This window comes from Cryptomeria japonica, chromosome 4 (assembly GCF_030272615.1).
Source record: "Cryptomeria japonica chromosome 4, Sugi_1.0, whole genome shotgun sequence".
Taxonomy (NCBI): domain Eukaryota; kingdom Viridiplantae; phylum Streptophyta; class Pinopsida; order Cupressales; family Cupressaceae; genus Cryptomeria; species Cryptomeria japonica.
The window spans coordinates 764,435,806-764,455,435 of NC_081408.1; the positions used below are offsets into that span (position 1 = coordinate 764,435,806).

General features: G+C 36.1%; 1 protein-coding gene across 5 annotated transcripts in view; it reads left to right on the forward strand.

Annotated features, from left to right (window-relative positions):
* LOC131061630 (uncharacterized) overlaps nucleotides 1-16,341 on the forward strand; it is a 34,613-nt gene extending 18,272 nt beyond the window's left edge. For 4 of the 5 annotated variants that reach the window (XR_009372394.1, XR_009372395.1, XM_057995418.2 and 1 more), the window contains one exon: nucleotides 15,892-16,341. Coding sequence is in view for 2 of the 5 variants with exons in the window: in XM_057995418.2 (XP_057851401.1) it covers nucleotides 15,892-15,926 (35 nt within the window). In the remaining 3 variants the exon portion in view is untranslated. Of the gene's footprint in view, nucleotides 1-11,470; nucleotides 11,780-15,891 lie in introns of those variants that run through there. The other variant, XR_009372397.1, reaches the window with a different exon arrangement.
* Nucleotides 16,342-19,630: the final 3,289 nt, after the last annotated feature.

The following is a 19,630-nucleotide window of genomic DNA, read 5'->3' on the forward strand; positions in this document are numbered from 1 at the left end:
TCAGTAATTCATGATTATCAATGGATATTGAGCATCTACATTTATGTGTTACATTGATAATATGATATAATTAGTATTATCAATACACAATCTCTACATCTAGCATTGTTTCAAATTTACTATTTCAATTTCATTGCAAAAAATGACCATTTTTTGTATATTTTTACATTATTTCTTTATTCGCACACATTACCTGTATCCACAATATAGTGTAGCTTGGGGTCATAAAAAAGGAATCTTAGTAGTATACCAGTAACTTTCTGGAGTCATAAACTTTAACAAAGCAGATAGAATGAATAATCATTCGTTCAACTCATAACAGAAATTTATCAAATGTTTTTGTTTTATGCATATCTGTAACAAAATTTGTCAGGCATATATAGTTCCATTTACACAACATTGAAATAGCCTGGCAAAAGTGTAAATGGAATTTAATGACCCAGATATAAAATGGGAAAAACCTTTTCAGGAGTTGTTGCAGTAAAACATTGCAATATTTGTAAAAATTGAAATGAACTGAGTTCGTTGATTTCACATGTAGTAAATGTAGTTCATAGATGCAGAAAATACATATAATACACGGACTTTATTTGATTTGTGTTTCCAATAAATTATATTAATACAAATTTTCTCGAGTCTAGATCTAACGAGTCAATTAGAATTTACAAATAGAACAAAACACTGACGTAATGAACCTAAGAATGTGAAGTTGAAGCTCTTGCATCTTGGTTCCCTTTGTTGATGTTAGTAGCGGTGGGAGTTATCTCATAAGTTCAAAATCATCTATAACTATTGAAGCCGACACTATATTTATGCCGACTCAGTCCAAAGTCACCTCATTTTGAAAGAGGCTGAGTCACCGTAACATATATATATATATATATATATATATATATATATATGTATATATATATATATATATGTATATATATATATATATATGTATATATATATATATATATGTATATATATATATATATATATATATATATAAGTTAATTTCCTCCTCATTAGGGTAGAGTGGAGAAGACAAGCAGGTCGATACATAGGCAGATCGAATATACAGTTAATCTGCATTATCCAGAAAAGTAGTGCTCGGGGGAGACGATAGCAGTATATCGTCTATGGTTGGGAGGGCAACAATGATCTATGTCATTGCTTGTGGTTAAACGAGCACACCCTTCAACATGGTATCAAAGTAGGTTTGAGTCGGTGGTGTTGTAGAGCACCCAATTACTCGTCTCCCATAAATCCATGGACCAAACTGTGCCGCCACCAGAGGACCAAACTGTGGTTCCGTAAGAGTCAAGGAGAGCCAAATGGCCCTGCACATTACGCACCACCCCGGTGGGGGACTGCTGTTTTCCCCCACTGGGTTGTTTTTGTTGGCGCTCTAGATTTTTGTGCCCTTGGGTGATGAAGGCGACACAAAGGAGGGATTGAAAATGACTAAGAGAGTGAAGTTACTAGAGTTGTTGTGATCCAGGAAGCCAAGAGCACAGTCGTCGTTGGGACTGGTAATGTGGTTACCTGATTTGTCCACTGCGATTTTGAAGTTTCCCTCTAATGCTGAGCGCTAGGGTAATGCCGCCGTGTTGGAAAGCATGTAATCCGGAGGCCATGTGAACAATGCTGCACCTCTTTTTGATGCCGCCACCACCAACGTTAAAACTATCACGACATATCTCAACTGCTTCGTCATACTCAATGTCATCATCAAATATGGCCAAGCAAGTTTAGATGGAAGTGTTGGTGTAATTAATTATTCATCTCGGATATTATTACACCTTACTTAAGTTTACTTAGGTACATGCATATCATAGTAGTTTGGGTATGAGACACTTGGGTGTTTGTGCCACATTGGGATAGTGTGTAGGAGAATTTCCACCTTTTGTGGTCTTATCATGTTGTTACATTCCACATTTAGTGGGTGATCCACCTCATGTGGAATATTATATTGTTTCTCCTACCTCCCACACCTATTTCCTACCTACCCTTGTTTCTTATTGAGCCACATGTCATGTTTGTGTGCTCACTTATCCATATAGCCTTGCCTTTATAAGTAGACTCATATTCATTGTATGTAATGATTGATGATCCAGTTGATTAGTATTTTCATCTTGATAGAATACAGTTTATTCCTATCATCTATTTTGTCTCTCTATTGTACTTTTCATTGAGCTCTTGATCTTGGCAAAATCTCACATGGTATCAGAGCTTAAAGGGCTTCTTTGATTAGTCATTTTTGGAGGCTTCTATTTTCGGATCTAGGGTGCTGCTATTTTTGGGTGCATCTTACAACGATCTGGACATCACGGTAGAGTCCGGGAGGCCGTTTCCATGAATTTTGAGTATAAACTTGGCCTATTTTGGAGAAAATCAGATTCGGAGGAAAAATTTAGCCTATGAGGCTAGTGGTATGGATTTTTTTTTCTGTGAAATTTTAATTTTAATTTCCATACTTTTTAATTTTGCAGTTTTTTTGTTGAAAAGTTTTTAATAAAATAAAAAAATAAAATAAAAACTATATATTTGGGGGTTTCTCCCCCCCTGCCAGATCCGTACTCTGAAGTTTTGCAGGGCTGTGTACCGCCACTTGCTCCCGCCGCCGGCAGTGCGCTTGTCTCCCCGGGCGCCTTCTCCATTGGATTGTCGACGACTTGCACCCATGCCGGCCCCCACCGCCGCTGCAACCCGACCTCCGATAGACGCTGCAATCGGCCCGCCGACCTCCACAACCACCGGGTCCTTTGTCCGGCCTTGCCGCCGCTGCTGAACTGTTTATCGGTCACCACTAACAGCTCCAACAGACCTCTCGGCTACCTCCCTCTTCGGTGACGACCCTCTTCCCGATCGTGGTACCTCGCCGCCGTCTACTCCGTCGGCCTCCTCCTCGTCGGGCCCGATCACCGCCGCTGCCTGCCAACCGCGCCCCGTCTCTCTTCCCAACGGCCCCCACCACTCCACCGCCCAGACTACGACACGTGGCAGCTATTCATTCGACCACGCAGGTGCACTGTCATCGTCCGTACAACTAGTTGGCAACCACGTCACCCTGCCACGTGGAACCCAGTCAGCGGACACATCATCTGTACGGACAATTCAACGCTTTGCCACGTCAACATTTTTCGTACTGTCAGCCAAGGGGAGCGACGGTTTGATGACGATCAAACAACCGTCAAATTTAACGTCAGTGCTACATCAACATTTTTTTGAATTTTTTTTTTACCCCCTCTCATTGTGCTTTCCAGTTTTGCAATTCAACTTTGGAAGGTCATATCTTGCTCATTTTTGCTCCTTTTTTGGTGCAATTTTTTTTGAAATGGGCTAGAATTTCGTGCTCTTCGCAGTGGTGGAGGAATTTTCTGATTTTGATGGACGAATTTTTTAGAATTGCCAGATCTTCATGACTGTACCCATCTAAAGGCATGGAGTAAAGTAATGGAAAAAGGACTCATTTATTATGTAAATGGAACTATTACAACACCACCTGATCCTAAGGCTAATCCTAATGCTCAAATTGAATGGCCCACTAAGAATGCTATGGCACTTGGAACTCTTAGAAAGTATGTATCAGATGACCTCCTTTTTCACATTGATAAGTGTACTACAATTTAAGAGGCTTGGGATATTTATGAGAAGTTGTATGGTCAAGTTGATGAGATTAAGGGCTACAAGCTTGATAGTGAACTCACAACATTGGATCCCAAGGATTTTGATACAATCCAAGATTATGTCACAAAAGCAATTGAGCTAAAGAGCAAAGCTAAAGGATTGTGGCATTGACTCACATGAAGTAAAGGAGAATGAATGAGCTTAAGAAGGCTGCGATCATATATTTACATAACATCAACGATTATATTCCAGCATGTATGCATTGGTTAATGAAGTCAACGATTACATTTCAATCGTAGTGATTATCATGAAAGTGAAGTCATTGAAGCGGTTCTACTACACATCGTTACATTTCAAAGGAGAAGTTAAAGTGTAAGAAGTCTACATCGATTCAATATAGAAGACTACGAATCAAAGTAAACTAATAGAATGATTTATTATTGTGGTCATTTGAATGCAGTGATTAAAGACAAATATGTGACTAAAGATAGTCGACTAAGATTGTTAAAGGTTCAAATCATTAAAGACATTGCAGAAGTGCGATTGATGATCAAAGAAGAAGTTATCGATAATTATTACATTACCGATTCCTTCAAAAATAAAGACAATACACGAATTTATTGCGTGAAGAAGATCGATATGCCATTGACTTTGCATATAGAACATATAGATCAAAGTGATTGCTATTGAATAAGGATGCAATTTTATCGCTATGTATTAACAAGCAATTATTATTATTATGGGTCGATTCGGTATGTTGATTGAAGACAATGGATGATACGACGCATGGCTTATGAGGTCCGACAAATGGAGCAACAAAAGGCAACTAAGAATGTGAATGATCTTGAAGTTTCAAATGAAGCCATTGTTCTAGATTAAAATGGCAGTCCACCGGTGTCGGGTCCTATAGATGTCGTCATATCTAGTGCCGTTGTAGACAATGACAAGCATAACAGAAAAAGTGCAGAAGTCACAGTTGCAAAGGATGGAAATTTAAATCGACAAAATAGTATCCTATCACGAATGGATTTGAAGACTATTTCCAATTCAAATAAAGGAGAAACTGTGAATATAGCCGATTCAAATGCAACTGATAGTAATGATGCATTAGCTTTTGCTACTGGTTCTGAGCACAAGGCCAATGAAAAGGAATCGAGTTCTGTGAATGTCCTTGCATTAGCTGCAACTATTGTGGACTACAAGGCCACTGCAAATATGATAACAACAAAAGCAACCTTGGACGAGGAGGTCAGAAGGTTGATGCAAGTACTTGGAGATTCAGAGGGAGTTTGACAAACCAACAGAGGCAACCATGGACGAGGAGGTCAGAAGGTTGATGCAAGTACTTGGAGATTCAGAGGGAGTTTGACAAACTAACAGAGGCAACCTTGGATGAGGAGGTCAGAAGGTTGATGCAAGTACTTGGAGCTTCAGAGGGAGTCACATCATCATGAAGTTTTCTTATAGCGTATGTTTCTCTGAGACGGAGAAGCGTATGTTTCTCTAAGACGGAGAAACATGAGGTGAAAGCCCTTGTTAATGCATTTTTCTTTGAGACGGAGAAATTTGAGGTGAAAGCCCTTGTTAATGCATTTTTCTCCGAGACAAAGAAATTTGAGGTGAAAGCCCTTGTCCATCTCTGAGACAGAGTTGTGGTTCTTTCCACCCTTTGGGAGTAGCCATGGTGGACGTCATGTTGAGTGACTCCATGACGATGTGTTTCTTTCCACTAATGGGAGTAGCTATTGTGGACATCACGTTGAGAGACTTCGTGATGATTCTCTTGTACTTGTGTTTATCCACCCTCTGGGAGTAGCCATGGTGGGCGTCATGTTGACAGACTCCATGACGACATCACGTTGAGTGACTTCGTGATGGGCGCTTGTGCACTTGTTCCTTTCCACATATGGGAGTAGCCATGGTGGACGTCATGTTGAGAGACTCCATGACGTTATCACGTTGAGAGACTCCGTGATAAACTCTTTTCCATAGATGGGTGTAGCCATTGTGGGTGTCATGTTGAGAGACTCCATGACATGGATATTTGGAAAGATACCTCCCTAGCTAAGAGGGAGTGTTGATGTTAGTAGCGGTGAGAGTTATCTCCTAATTTCGAAATCATCTGTAACTATTGAAGCCGACACTATATTTATGCTGACTCAGTCCAAATGTCACCTCATTTTGAAAGAGGCCGACTCTTCATGAAGAGTCACTGTAACTTTATATATATATATATATATAAAAGTTAATTTCCTCCTCATTGGGGTAGAGTGTAGAAGACAAGCAGGTCGATACATAGGCAGATCAAATATACAGTTAATCTGCATTATCTAGAAAAGTAGTGCTCGAGGGAGACGATAGCAGTATATCGTCTATGGTTGGGAGGGCAACAATGATCTGTGTCATTGCCTATGGTTGAACGAGCACACCCTTCAACACCCTTGTATTCTATTGCCTCACCCAAGATATCAAATCCTCTTTAAAAGATATTTTCTAATTTTGGATTAGTTTCCCCTGAGTCTATTTGTTTATTCTCTTTAACATTCCCTGATATTATGGAAGCATAAGTTTGTATGTAATAAATTCAATCTAATTGCTACAAACACCCAATTTCCCTAAGTTACTTGTCATAACTTACTAAATTAGTAAATTGAAAATTCTAACCTTCAATTGTTTTTAAGGTGAAGTGGAGGTTGTGGTGTATGGACACCAAGCCGTTCATTTGTTTTGGGCTTAGGCAAAGTATATGTTTTGTATTATTTTGCAAGAATTCCTTGAATCCACTGACTCAATTTAGTTTCCTTGCCAAATAAATATTATCATCACCCTAACATTTTTTGGTCTGCAGAATGTATTCTTATAAATTTGAAGTTTACTTGAATGACATTTAAATTAGATAGAAATATCAATTAATGAAAAGTTTAAATCTGATTGAAAATTACTAAATTGGTTCTTTGATTCAAAGTCTTTGAATTGAGCATATTGAAATTGAAAAAAAATTCCCATCTATGATGGTATATTTGCAACTACCTTATAACTATTTTAATTTTTTTTGTTTCTCCGATTAGTGTGGAATGTCACAATGCATATGAGTAAGCTCTCTATCAACTTTGTATTGTTTTTGAATCTTCCTTTATCAAAGAAAGCTGGATTTGATTATTATCCAGCAAATTGGAGGTGACAATGTGCATGTTAGTACCATCTCACATCAATGATCTCCCTTAGAGACGTTTACTTTAATGCATCCTTCACTAATTTGGATCTTATTGTTCGCTTTGCCCTATCCATGGGCTTCTAAAGATAACACATGGAAACATTTTCAGCAATAAAATGTTCTCAACATCCTAACAATAGCTTTGAAATTTGCAAAATCTTTTTTGTAGCTATCATAACTTAAAGAGGATTCATAAAATACAATTTTTGGAGTGTTTAGGCCATGTTTGATTTGCAAAGCTAGATTTTGGTGACATATCTTTCATTCTCTACAACAAATTTAATCAAATGAAGTTTGCCAAATCTTCTAGAATTAAATCAAGACAATGAGCTCCAAAATAGGGCATAGAGCCTCTCCATTAAAATTCTTTACACAACTGTGCAATTTGTACCACATATTATGGCCCAAGCTCATTCACAACCTTTTCAAACAAAGCAAAAAATGTTTGTACTGTTTTTTTTAGATGTGTCAACAATTAGGAAGGATTGTGTTGTGTGATATAATCAAGATATAATTTCTCCTATTTGCCCATGCATAGGATATGAAATGGTATTTTGATGTTGTATAAAACAAAGGAGAGGAATACTCCTATAGAATATTACAAGAGAATCTTTCCATAAAGGAAACGATTGAGAACAGAAACATGAAATATAGAAAGGAAACTTCCTAAAACTAACAAAAGACGAAAGACATAAACGAAAGTTTCTAAATACTAACTAAATGACTAAGATGACCATTATAGCAATATTACAATATTACTTTAATACCCTCCCTTAATGGTCATTCTACTATAAATACCCTATAGGAGATGCCACATAATCTGCAGATCATTTGCCCACGAATACATAGAAGGCTGCCCCCTTCTCCTTAGAATGCTCTGCGACATGAGCCTACTATTGAGACCCTCCTTGGGTTTGCAAAACTTTTGGATATGACCAAGTTTAGCATAATCCTTCTACCACAATTCTTTCAACATGATGCTGGGTAACAAAGTCATTCCTCCCTTTATCTAGAGACAACAAGATTAGCTTCTCAAAACCTGCGCAAAAAACTTGTCATGATTGTTTTTGGAAAAAAATTAGAAAACCTAGAAAACAACACCACCTTTCATGATTTTTGTGGAAAAATTAAGAAATTCCTCTAGTAAAGAAAGAACCCACAGTTTTTGTTTGAAAGAATTGTGCAAAAAACGAACATAGAAACCATGATTTTTGAAGATAAAATTGTGCAAAACCCTCCATGATTTTTTGTGGAGAAAAATTGGAAAACTCATCCACGATTTTTGAGGAGAAAAGTCTATTGAAAAACTTTACTCACGGCCATAACGAGTAGCAAACAGAAATGAAACTTGATTTTTGTGGATAAAAGTCGAGCAAAACCCTTCCATGATTTTTGTGGAAAAAAATCAGAAAACCCACAATTTTTTTTGCCAAAAAAGAACCTAAGCTCCGATACCATGAAATGATAATTTGATGTTGTATTAAACAAAGGAGAGGAATACTCTATATATCGAATATTACAAGAGGGTCTTTCTATAACGGAAGTGATCGAAGAATAGAAACATGAAAGATGGAAAGGAAACTTTCTAAAACTAATTAAAGACAAAAGACATAAACGGAAGTTTCTAAACAGTAACTAAATGACTAAGATGATCATTATAGCAGTATTACAATATACTTTAATAGTTTATTATGGTACAACCTATTTTGCTCACTATTATAGAACTTCTCCATTCAAGGTCTTTCTGTAGCCATACAATTTACGGTCCAAGCTCATTCACAACCTTCCCAAACAAAGTAAAAAATGTTTGTACTGATTTTATTTTGCTAGATATGTCAACCAATCTTAGGAAAGATTGTGTTATAGTTGTTATAATGTGATACCATGAGAAATAAATCAAGCTTAGTTTCTCCTAGTTGCCAATATGTAAGATATTATGGTACAACCTATTCTTGCCCATCATATAGAACCTCTCCATTAGAAGTCTTCGTGTAGCCATACAATTGTGCCACATATTACGGCCCAAGCTCATTCACAACCATCTCAAACAAAGCAAAATTTTTTGTACTGATTTTATTTTGTTAGATGTGTCCACAGATTTTAGGAAAGACTGTTGTAGTGTGATACCATAAGGAAATTAATCAAGGTATAGTTTCTCCTCTTTTCCTTTTTGAGCAATCAAATTAATTGAATAATTTAATATTAAGTTGCTCAAAATAACTTTATTTTATTAATAAAGTGCAACTAATATTTTTTATTAAATTAAATGGGTTTTAAAGGATAATATTTTATTTTATGGCTGCTTAGTGCAAAAAGAATATTATTTTATTAAAAGTGATTTAAAAAAAATTAACTGGAAAGTTTTGTGGAAGGCTAATGAGAAGATAGGAGGGCATTCTAAAGATTGTTTATTTCTCTTTTGGAGATGTGTGCTCGTGGCTACATTTCTCATTGGAGAGGCGAAAATTGCAGTGGTTTTCCTTTCGGACGGAAACCTGAAAGGCAATGTGGTTCCAATCAGAGATTGATAGTGTGCTGAAGATTTGGAATTTTGGGACAAAAACCCTCAGATTCCACCGGTGCAATTTCATACAAAAATTGCCTTTGTGTTGAAAGTTCAATATACAAGGGATTATTTGGTAATGAATATCTCCTTAATGCCAGGCAATAAATTAATATTTCCTCCACTATCTCATGCCTAGTGAGCAGGTCGAAGGTTATTTTGAAATTTGTTACAACCAAAGTTTTATAAATTTGTATAGGTATTTGTGAGTTTGGGGTGATTTAATGTCATAACTGGATTGAACTGATATATTCCTGCAAGCCAAATTGTGTGGTGTCTAATAGAAGACAAAGTTTTATAAATTTATATAGGTATTTATGGGTTTGGGGTGATTTAATGTCATAACTGGATTGAACTGATATATTCCCGCAAGCCAAGTTGCGTGGGGTCTAATAGCAGAGTATCTTTTTCATTAAAATCACCCTAAGTGAATAAAGGAATTCGTGGACTCATTTGTTTGCCACTAAGGCCGTATTCACAACATATTTCTTGGCTGCTGCAGCTATCAGGTCTTCTCTTTCCTTTCGCTTGGCAATGAGTCTGAATACCATTTCAGGGGGTCAAAAGGAAATAATATTTGAAGCGGCACTTGTAGGACGTGGAAGGGATTCGATATACTTAGTGACAGGCTTAGAAACATTTCATGGGCCCATAAAGACATTAACCTCTCTAAGAATATACCTAAAAAAGGAAAAGAAGAAATAATGTTAAGGAAAGCGACAAAGCACTCCTGGAGATGGTCACTATCTATTTTATTTGCTACGCCCAACAAAGAGGGAGTTGTGGGCCCAAGGAGGAGGTGTAAAGTGCTGGTTGAAAATCCTTGAAAATGAGTCGCTTGGTGTTATGGAATTGTGGGAAGTCAAATATGGACAAGGAGATCTGGGTAGTGGAAGCTGGGAAAAATCAACCCCAGTTTAGGCCTGAATGCACAGGTCGCCATCCTTATTCATGTTACTGTGCTTATGTAAAGGGGTCTGTTTGGTGCTGTAAGAGGAGTTTATGAACTTCAGAAGAAGGGTAGGAAGCATGGTGGCATGCAAAATTGTTAACTGAAGGTGTAAGGAGAATTCTGGAAGTGGAATAGGCTTTGCCTTGGTGGCATGGAGGCCTCCAAGGAAGTTCACTGATAGGTTCTGCAGATAGATGTTGTCGTCCCTGTTTCAGTCATTAGAGGAAGTTGTGCCAGCCAAAACAAGGAGTTTGAAGGGATTAAGGTAGTATAAAAAATGATTATAGTATTCTGATAAAGATGTTGATAATTTATAAATTTTCTTTGTATCAGACAATTGTTGTTGAGAAATGCTATGATAAATTATTTGCATTCCTTGTTTGAAATTGCGTAAAATTAACATCAGTGTGAATCAAATTGGAGTATTGAATATTTGCCTATCATTTACATCATGTGCAAATCCTCCATCTCAAAGCAATTTTCAATCAAACAAATCAAAATCATCCTTTGTTGAGCTAAAGTCAGAAAAATTACAAGTTTGGTCAAATATCGTGTAGGGGATATTACAGATGTGTTGACAGAATTTAGGAAAGACTGTTGTAGAGTGATACCATAAGGAAATTAATCAAGGTACAATTTCTCCTCTTTTCCTTTGCATAAGATATTATGGTACAACCTATTCTTGCCCACTATATAGAACCTCTCCATAAGAAGTCTTCCCGTAGCCATACAATTTGTGTGACATGTCATGCCTATGGCCCAAGCTCATCCACAACCATATCAAACAAAGCATAAAATGTTTGTACTGATTGTATTTTGTTAGATGTTTCCACAGTTTTAGGAAAGATTGTGTTGTAATGTGATACCATAAGGAAGTTAGTCAAGGCATAATTTCTCCTCTTTGTCTATGCATAAGATATTATGATACAACCTATTCTTGCATGCTATTTATGTTACTTATCCAGTACACACTCACATCTTGCACTACTTCTCTTGGCATATCAATTTTGAGGCTTTCATATGAAGGGCCTTCAAAGTCAGGATTTGCAGTGGAAATTGTATCAAGTATAGAAGCAGATATCTTTAAAATATCATGATATACACTGATAGAATCTTTTTGTGGCAGGGTTTCTGATATTTTCTTGACAATATTGTGAACTTTTTACAGTATCTTTGACTGTAACTTTGTTTAAAATTTTCACCAATATATTGCAAAATTTAAAAATTATCGGTGATATACAGAAATTTAATATTTTATCTATATAAGCATCAGAACAGCAATTTTTTTTTTCATTCTACTCTAGAACTTCCATAAATGGGACAATGATTATTTAAAAAATGGATGTAGTTATCTACGGTTGTGGAGACATTTGATATAATCAAGTTTGAAAACTTTGTGAATGAGTAACATGATTGACATTATTATGACTAGTGATTATCACTGAGCAAACACTACTGTCATTATTTATGGTTCGTGAATGTAGTTTTTACTAGACAAAACTGTCAAATGATTATTCTATTCTTTGACTTGTCATTATTATTGCATCACAGATGTTAGTGCTGTCATTTCTACTTATCAGTGGGCACTGCTGTTATTATTTCATTTGTAAAATAGTTGTATTGTTGAGCTAATTGTTTGGGAATTTTTGTTGTCACATATCAGCTGTTAATAATGTTGTATCAATGAGATTGTTGTTATCATTATTTCCTTTTGACAGAACTATCCTTTTGTGATTAGTAATCTTCTTATGATCATTGATTAGTAGCATTTTGTCATTATTGCGACCTGGACATTCTTGATTAGTATGGTGTTCAGTAGCATCCATATTAGTAGTGTGATTAATTAATATGGGCATCTATATTGCTGCCAACATTATAGGAAGTATTGGTGATCAAAGATTAATATGAAATGTTGTTAAGGCAGGACGTTGCTGTTCTGAAATGTCAGACATGATTGTTGCCACTGTTGTAAACTTAAGAGGTATATGATGAAGTTAGGGAGACTCTTGTCAACTGTATTTACCATCTTGTTTATAGATTATTCTCTTCAAATTTTTAGTTAAGGATAATGGTAGGGTTAACAAGTTGTGTTTACCTTAGTTGCATTTTATTGCATTAAGAGTTCATTGTGAGCCTGGCAGAGTTATTTATTAAAATTGATAAAGAGATTTATATTACAATTATCTGTAGTCACCAATCTTAAAATTAAAGCCATAGTTCAAAATTCATAATGTACATCCTTAACTCTTGTTTAATTTCGCTTTCTCTCTTTATGTGATGAGGATGGCTTAAATGTAAAAAACATGAGTTATTTTTATTTTTTTAATGATTTTTTCTGCATGTTTGGTTTCCTGAAATTTGCCTGGTTTTTGTCTATAATATCCCGAGCAATTGAGAATATCTTTATCTTTTTGGATGCCAAGAAATTCCCGAGAATAATATTTCCTTCTATGGTATTAACTATCAAGCATTGTGTGGCAATAGGGAGGTACATTCAATGGTAATTGCATCAACCATTGTATGGCAATACAGAGAGATCTTTCATGGTAATTGGATCAAGCTTCATCCATGTGTGGCAATTGGGAGGGACACCCTCTCAAATTAAAAGGAATGTTGAAGTAGCACTAAGAATTAGCCATTGTCTTTCTGGTGGTACTATTCGGAAAAAAGTTATTCCTATTGTACCCACCAATATTAATCGTTTTGAAAGAATGTGGATCATTATGAGTCTGCATTATAATTTGGAATTTCTTCTTCCTCGTTTAGATTTCTAGAGGCAAGCGAAGACCTTGTGGAGTACAAGGGAAGCAATAAGTCTAGACATTTTCACTTTGCTTTATGCAAAGGCCTCAGGGGGCAGCAATGTTAGGTGCCTACATGACCAGGGAATTTAGTACAAAATTTTAACACTATGCGCCAATATATTTGTCAATTGCTATTTTAAGCAATTCAAGCCCCACACCCTCATTTCTGACAAAAGTTATTGTCAACCAAAGAAACGGGACTCGGACTCGGCTCGGACTCGGCAAGGCCAAATGGACTCGGACTCGGGACTCGGAGTCAGACTCGGCTTCAGACTCGGCTGGACCCGGAGTCAGACTCGGCTGGACTCGGGAAAGTGAAAAACTCAAGAAATTTAGAGATTTTTAAAGATTTAAAACTTGTTTCAAGCACCCTTTATTGAATACACCTTAAAGACACAATAACATCATCAAACTCGGCTCATTTTATTACATACACAAGTATACATCAATCACATAAGCATAAACGCAAATTGTAGCTGAAGGAAATAACAAACATAGATATATAAATATTGTCAAATGTATACAATATTACAAAACTTACGGAATAAAAAATCCATGTCATCATATGATCATCATCAAATGTTTCATACAAATACCAAAGGTAAATACAACTACAAGCCTATGGCTCAGAGGAGCTTGCACCCTCCGGCCCCGATCCCCTGCAAAGGTGTCTAAGGTAGGTCCTGGATGATTTGACAGCCATAGCCGCTCCTCCTGACACAATGCCATGCTCACCAACATCAGAAACATCCGTGTCACTATCTGCCTCTGAATCTCCTGTCTGTGCTCGTGCTCTTCGCTCCTCCTCTGCCATGGCTACAGTCTTAGCCTCTATATCTACCTGGTCGATCCTATCAGTGTTAGAGTTGGAGGTTAAATTTTCCCTACTTCTATCGATGTAGTTTCCCCCCATATTTTTCAATGGGGGTTTGGGGGTAGCGTCCCCAAGGTGGGGTCAAGGGGCAGCACCCCTTGCGCACTCCCTATCGCGATATAGGGCAGGGTTGAGGGGCAGTGCTCCGCGAGGCCAAAAAAACTTATTATTTAATAAAGGCGTTGGGTGTTATTTTTCTATTGGCTGACATGTTGTAACCCCAATTTTTCTCATTCTCAGGCGGAGGTTGTAGTGAACAAAGACGAGACCATTCATTTAAAAAAAACTTTTTAAAATGTTTTTTTTTGGTCATTTTACTTAACCCAGCCAGTAACCGAGTTTCAGGCACTGGACTCACCGAGTTTGGCGAGTTTATGCCAAACTCGCCAACTCGGCGAGTCTGGCGAGTTTATGCCAAACTCGCCAACTTGGCGAGTCTGGCGAGTTTGCTCACCAAACTCGGCCGAGCCCGAGTCCGAGCTCCAGAGACTCGGCGAGCATGTCTCGGGCTTGGACTCGCTGATTTTGGCGAGTTTGTGGCGATTTTCTAATCTCTGTTGTCAACCCAATAGAAATTTCCAGATACTAAGGGATTTGAAACCCTCTCATTTTAGGAAAACTTTTTATGGGCTGCCTAAAAGCTACAGAGAATCTGAATTTAATTTGTTCTATTGGATTGGATTTAAATTGCTTAAAGAAAGATTTTCGAGTGTTAAATAGAAACTAGTAATAATTTATTCCTTTTAGAGGTTTTATTAGAGACTTAAAAGCAAGGTTTCAATCTTTGAAGGCCTCAAAATTTCAAATATAAAAAAAATTAGGACTTACCATAAAATGAAAAAACTGCAAATTTTATCGTAGATTGAACAAGATTTAAACTGGATTATTTAACACTGAACAACAAGAGTTCAAATACTTAAACCAAAAAGACCTATCCCTTAATGCACAAATGTGAAGGATTATTAAAAAGAAATTACGCTGTGAACAATGTCATGTAATTTATCTTCGAAACTTGCATTTATATTAAAATAGGCCTAAATTAACTTTCAGATTTAAATTTATTAAAGTAAATTGTGATTGCCCACATAGAGAAAATAACTGGCAGAAGAAGAAATAATTGTATCATGATTTATCTCTTAAATTTTTATTTATACCAATCTTCACCCCATTGACCACCTGATTTCATAGCATGGCTTGTTTTGTACATCTGGAATGTTTCAACGATGGGGAGATAGGGATGGTATGTTCCAACCCTGTTTACATTTTATTTTCCAGAAAAATGGGAGTTTTTTTTTTTCTTGCCTTGATGCCCTCTGGATGACATAAGAATCAAAAAAATAAGACAAAAAAGTCTTAAATATTTAAGTCCCAGAATTTAAATGATCAACAGAAGAAACTAAGTAGCCCTAGTAGGGAAGAGACTATTATCGTATTATCAACAGCTTGTAAGGCTGTGGCCACAACTTTTTGCAGAAGTCATAGATGGAATGCTTTCTAGATAATCCTACTAATAGTCATAAGCTGTGTCCTTTTTTACTCATTAGTGGAGAAAGTTGAAGCTGCCTGCTTAATTGAATGAACCTCATAAGTTTTCCTTGTCTTTTTTCTGGATCTTTCTATTATGGTTCCAACTATTAAAGGCTTGGGTCTGTCACATTTGAAGGCTCTGTGAAGTCAATGATATTTTAATTATTGTTCATGGAGTTACAGAGTAATTTATTGCCTTTGGCATTTTATGGTAGCTCACTTTTTGATGTATGTAAAAATTGGTGTACCATTAGAGCCTTACTGGGATAATTTTTACGACTTTTATTTTGTAATTTTGGAAGCTGGGAGTATTCTGTAATGTGAACTTGGCTTTTGGTGTAGGTGTTTGGACGTTTGACTGGATTGATGGGACATAAGCAGTGAATCCTTGTGACCATACAGGAAAATGAATAATTTTTATTTTGACTAAATACAATAGTGAACTATTGATTCCTGTAGTGAGAAATTTATTAACATTTTAGATTGCTTTCTGGACTAAAGCCTAAGAGATGAAAAAAATACATTGGCCTCTGCATCTGAAGTCAAGCTTAAGAGGGTTTCTTTACATATACAGGGCAACTCCAATCCTTGAGGTTTTTTTGATTTGTAGAAGAGGGAATCTATTTATCGTACGATTGAGATATTCTTCAAGGGAGCATTCAGGTTTCGTGTATCATCTCTCTTCAAAAGTAATCATTGGTGGTGGAAATAATCATTTAAAATAAACAAAAATTCTGTTCTCTGTGGTTTCTAGGTTTTATGTGCTATAACAACTAATATTTCTTACTCTCATATTATAACTAACGACATGCTTTCTCATGCATGATAAGATCAAGTCACGTATTGTTTGTGAGAAGCTAGATCTACTTGTTTTTTGTTCTTTTGTGGCTTGGTTCCTAAATTAAGCATAAATAATGAAATGCTTTAACGTTATTTTGCTCCAGAAATTTGTACCCTTGCCACCAAGGTTTTAAATAAATTCAAGATTGTGTAGCTATGACACTATCGACCCCTTAGTAGTTCTTACATGTTTACAGTAAACACTTTTTGGCCCATCAATAGTGTGATGTAGTATGGAATGATAAGCATGTGGCTTTGATGTTATTAAAATGGTCCGTTAAGTTGGATATTACTTCTTTATTGCCTTCTGCAGTCAAATATTATCGTTGTGATTCTTGTTCATGGTGCCATAGCATGAATTTTGATTTTGGCAGGATTAATAGTAAAGTCTTTCATAGCCACGTCATTTAATGATGGCGATAGAGTTAAGCATTTTTTGGTATTGATTTCCTACTGTTGTGGCCTGTTGTCAGTAATATGCTTGTCATGTTACAGTTGGATTTGTGCTGTGTTTAGTTCCCTATGCTAGTATGGTTAATAATCTTTGATAGCAGTAAAACAATGAGTTTAACGTTCATTTTGTAGAGACATTGCTATGAAAGACATGACATTTGGCAGACTGATTGGTTGATCCAACGTACTAAGTTTCTTCTCCAAATGGTGGTTAGTTGAATTTTTTCTTTTAATATAGAAATCAGGCAACCAGCATTGGACTATTGTGTGGTGAGTGATGAATATTTGGAATCCTCCATAGGCATCGTGGATAATCGAACAATGTTACCAAAATAAGTTTTGTAAGTTGAAGGCAATAGAGTGAAATGTGGGAGAGAAGAACATTTAATACATAGAGAGGCTTGGAGTTAGCAGCATATTTGCAACTAAAATTTAACTCTTTTTATGTGTAATTTAGATTCGTTTATCTGATTTATTGTCTTTTTTTTCCAAGTGCAATTGTCTCACATGTACGTATGCCTTTTTTTAAACCATCATTTCCAATTCTGTATACAGAGCTTCAATAGCAATCTTACCCTACTATTTTGTCATCTTCTGTTTTTTTTCGTTTTCCTTTAGAACTCTAATTCAACTTCCTTACTCTTTTGTGACCCTAATTTGTGCAGATGTTGCTGTCTAATCTTTATCATGGTTTCAAATTCTGCTTTCAGGCCCTGCATAAAATTTTCTTTCCCCCTCCTTTTTAGTTTGAGGTCTCTCTTCCTCTGTATTTCTCTCATCTTCTACTTGTATTTTCAACATCTCAATTTAATGTTGATATTCAGCAATTCTGGCTTCCTCTACAGCCTGAGCTTAAAGAGATACAATTTCGTTTGCATTGTCGTAAGCGTAGTTACTTGTACAGGTATCCATAAGGTACTATGGCTCATTTTACTTGTGTGTAAATCTTGCTCAGTTTTCACTGGGAACGTAGTCATCACATAATCTTTTGTTGTTTGTAAACCCTTAGTACACATGCTTATTGCAATGACATTCTTAATCATTGCAACATTTTGCTTTAGGTTTCTTTAACAGTTTAACTTGTTCTCCTCGTTGCTGAGTGCAACAACCAGTTCCATCCAATACTCTTCTTTTGGCGTGTTTTAAAGTGCTAATCAATTCCTGGTAAGGTTCAATGTTCAGTATAAGTCATGCAAATACGGGTGTCTGATTTCCCGGAAATTTTCAGTAAAATTGACATCTAAAACATCAGCTAACTTTGCAACAACTTTATTTTCTCTTAACCCATCTCCATTTTAAGGTTCAATTAGAATGCCTTTCCAGTAGCTCTAAAATCAGAAACGGTTTTTTCTCATTTTCCTTTAGCAATTTCTTAAACTTGGATGTTTTATTGAAGATTGTAAATCAAAATTTTCCAAATATTCAGAAAATATTTAAAAAGAAATACCCTCATCGTATCCCAAACATATGAGAGGTTCCAATTCAAATGTTATCTGACCAAAAAATACAGAAAAAATGTTTGAAAATAGTAAACAAAAACTTAATTAATTAGCTTAGAAAAGTGAACTCTTTAGTACAAACGATCTTGAAGATAAAAGCTGCTCTAACATATCTACCCTCCTACAATTGTTTCTTATAAAGTTCAACGTTAACAGTCTTATTCTTTCTTCATTTTAGAAAGTGATTTATGTATATTAACATAAACACCATCTGATAAATAATAAACTGTTGTGATCCAAAATGCAAATTCTTATAGTTTATAGTTGTTTTGATTCGTTATTATTCAATCTCATAAGCATCATATTTCCCCGTGGCAATAGTTGTATTTTTGGGAAAACAAAGAGGATATACATTCCGAATGTGTAGGTGAAACACATGATCTCGTTAATGTTTTCAATCTTGGTGGTGGGTGTTTTCCTAGCTACAAATGGCTTTTCACGGTGGTAATAGGTATGGGAGAACGTGTTGCTCATGTATTGTGAAGGTGATAGTTCTAGGAAACACAAGGCTTTTGGGGGAAATGGTGATTGCGCATAGCAAGGATTTGGGAACTCACCAAAGATGTGTATGGAGCTTCATGTGTTGGCATTTGTGAGGCCATGCACAATGTGCTATTGGATCTTGTGCATTGCAATGGACAGAGGATTGTTTTTGATGCTGCTCAAATTCTTATTTGTGTCTCCATGCTTTCTAGGAAACACACGATTTTTGTGGGGAAAAGTTGTCAATTTGTGGCATTCATGGATGTAAATGATGTCCAATTTACATTCAATATGCAAGTTATATTCTATTTGATATTATCTTGTTTTATGTATTATTGATTTAAAATATAAATCTGACTATCTTCTTTTGTATGGCAGGTGAGAGGAGCATTCATAAATTTCGATGTCCTTTCTCACAAATGCCTTTTGATATATATATATATAGCAAGTTGGGTACGATCAAGCAATGCCTTGATCGGTCATGACCGATCAAGACATTACTTGACCGTGCCCCTTTGCTAATTATATTAATAACAAACGGTGCATATTAACAATCGATGCCAACCGTTATATGTTATACCTTAACAACCGATAACTATCAGTGTATGGTTAACCTTAACAGCCCGAAGGTAATCGGTGTTTCTTTACCATGCCGCCTGATATTAATTGATGCACATATAACCTGATATCAATTGGTGTCAGTTTATATTAACACCCGATACTAATCGGTGTTTGGTTAATTCGATTAATCATTTGTTTACTATTAATTATGTCAACTGATATAAATCGGAATGCATTAGCATGAT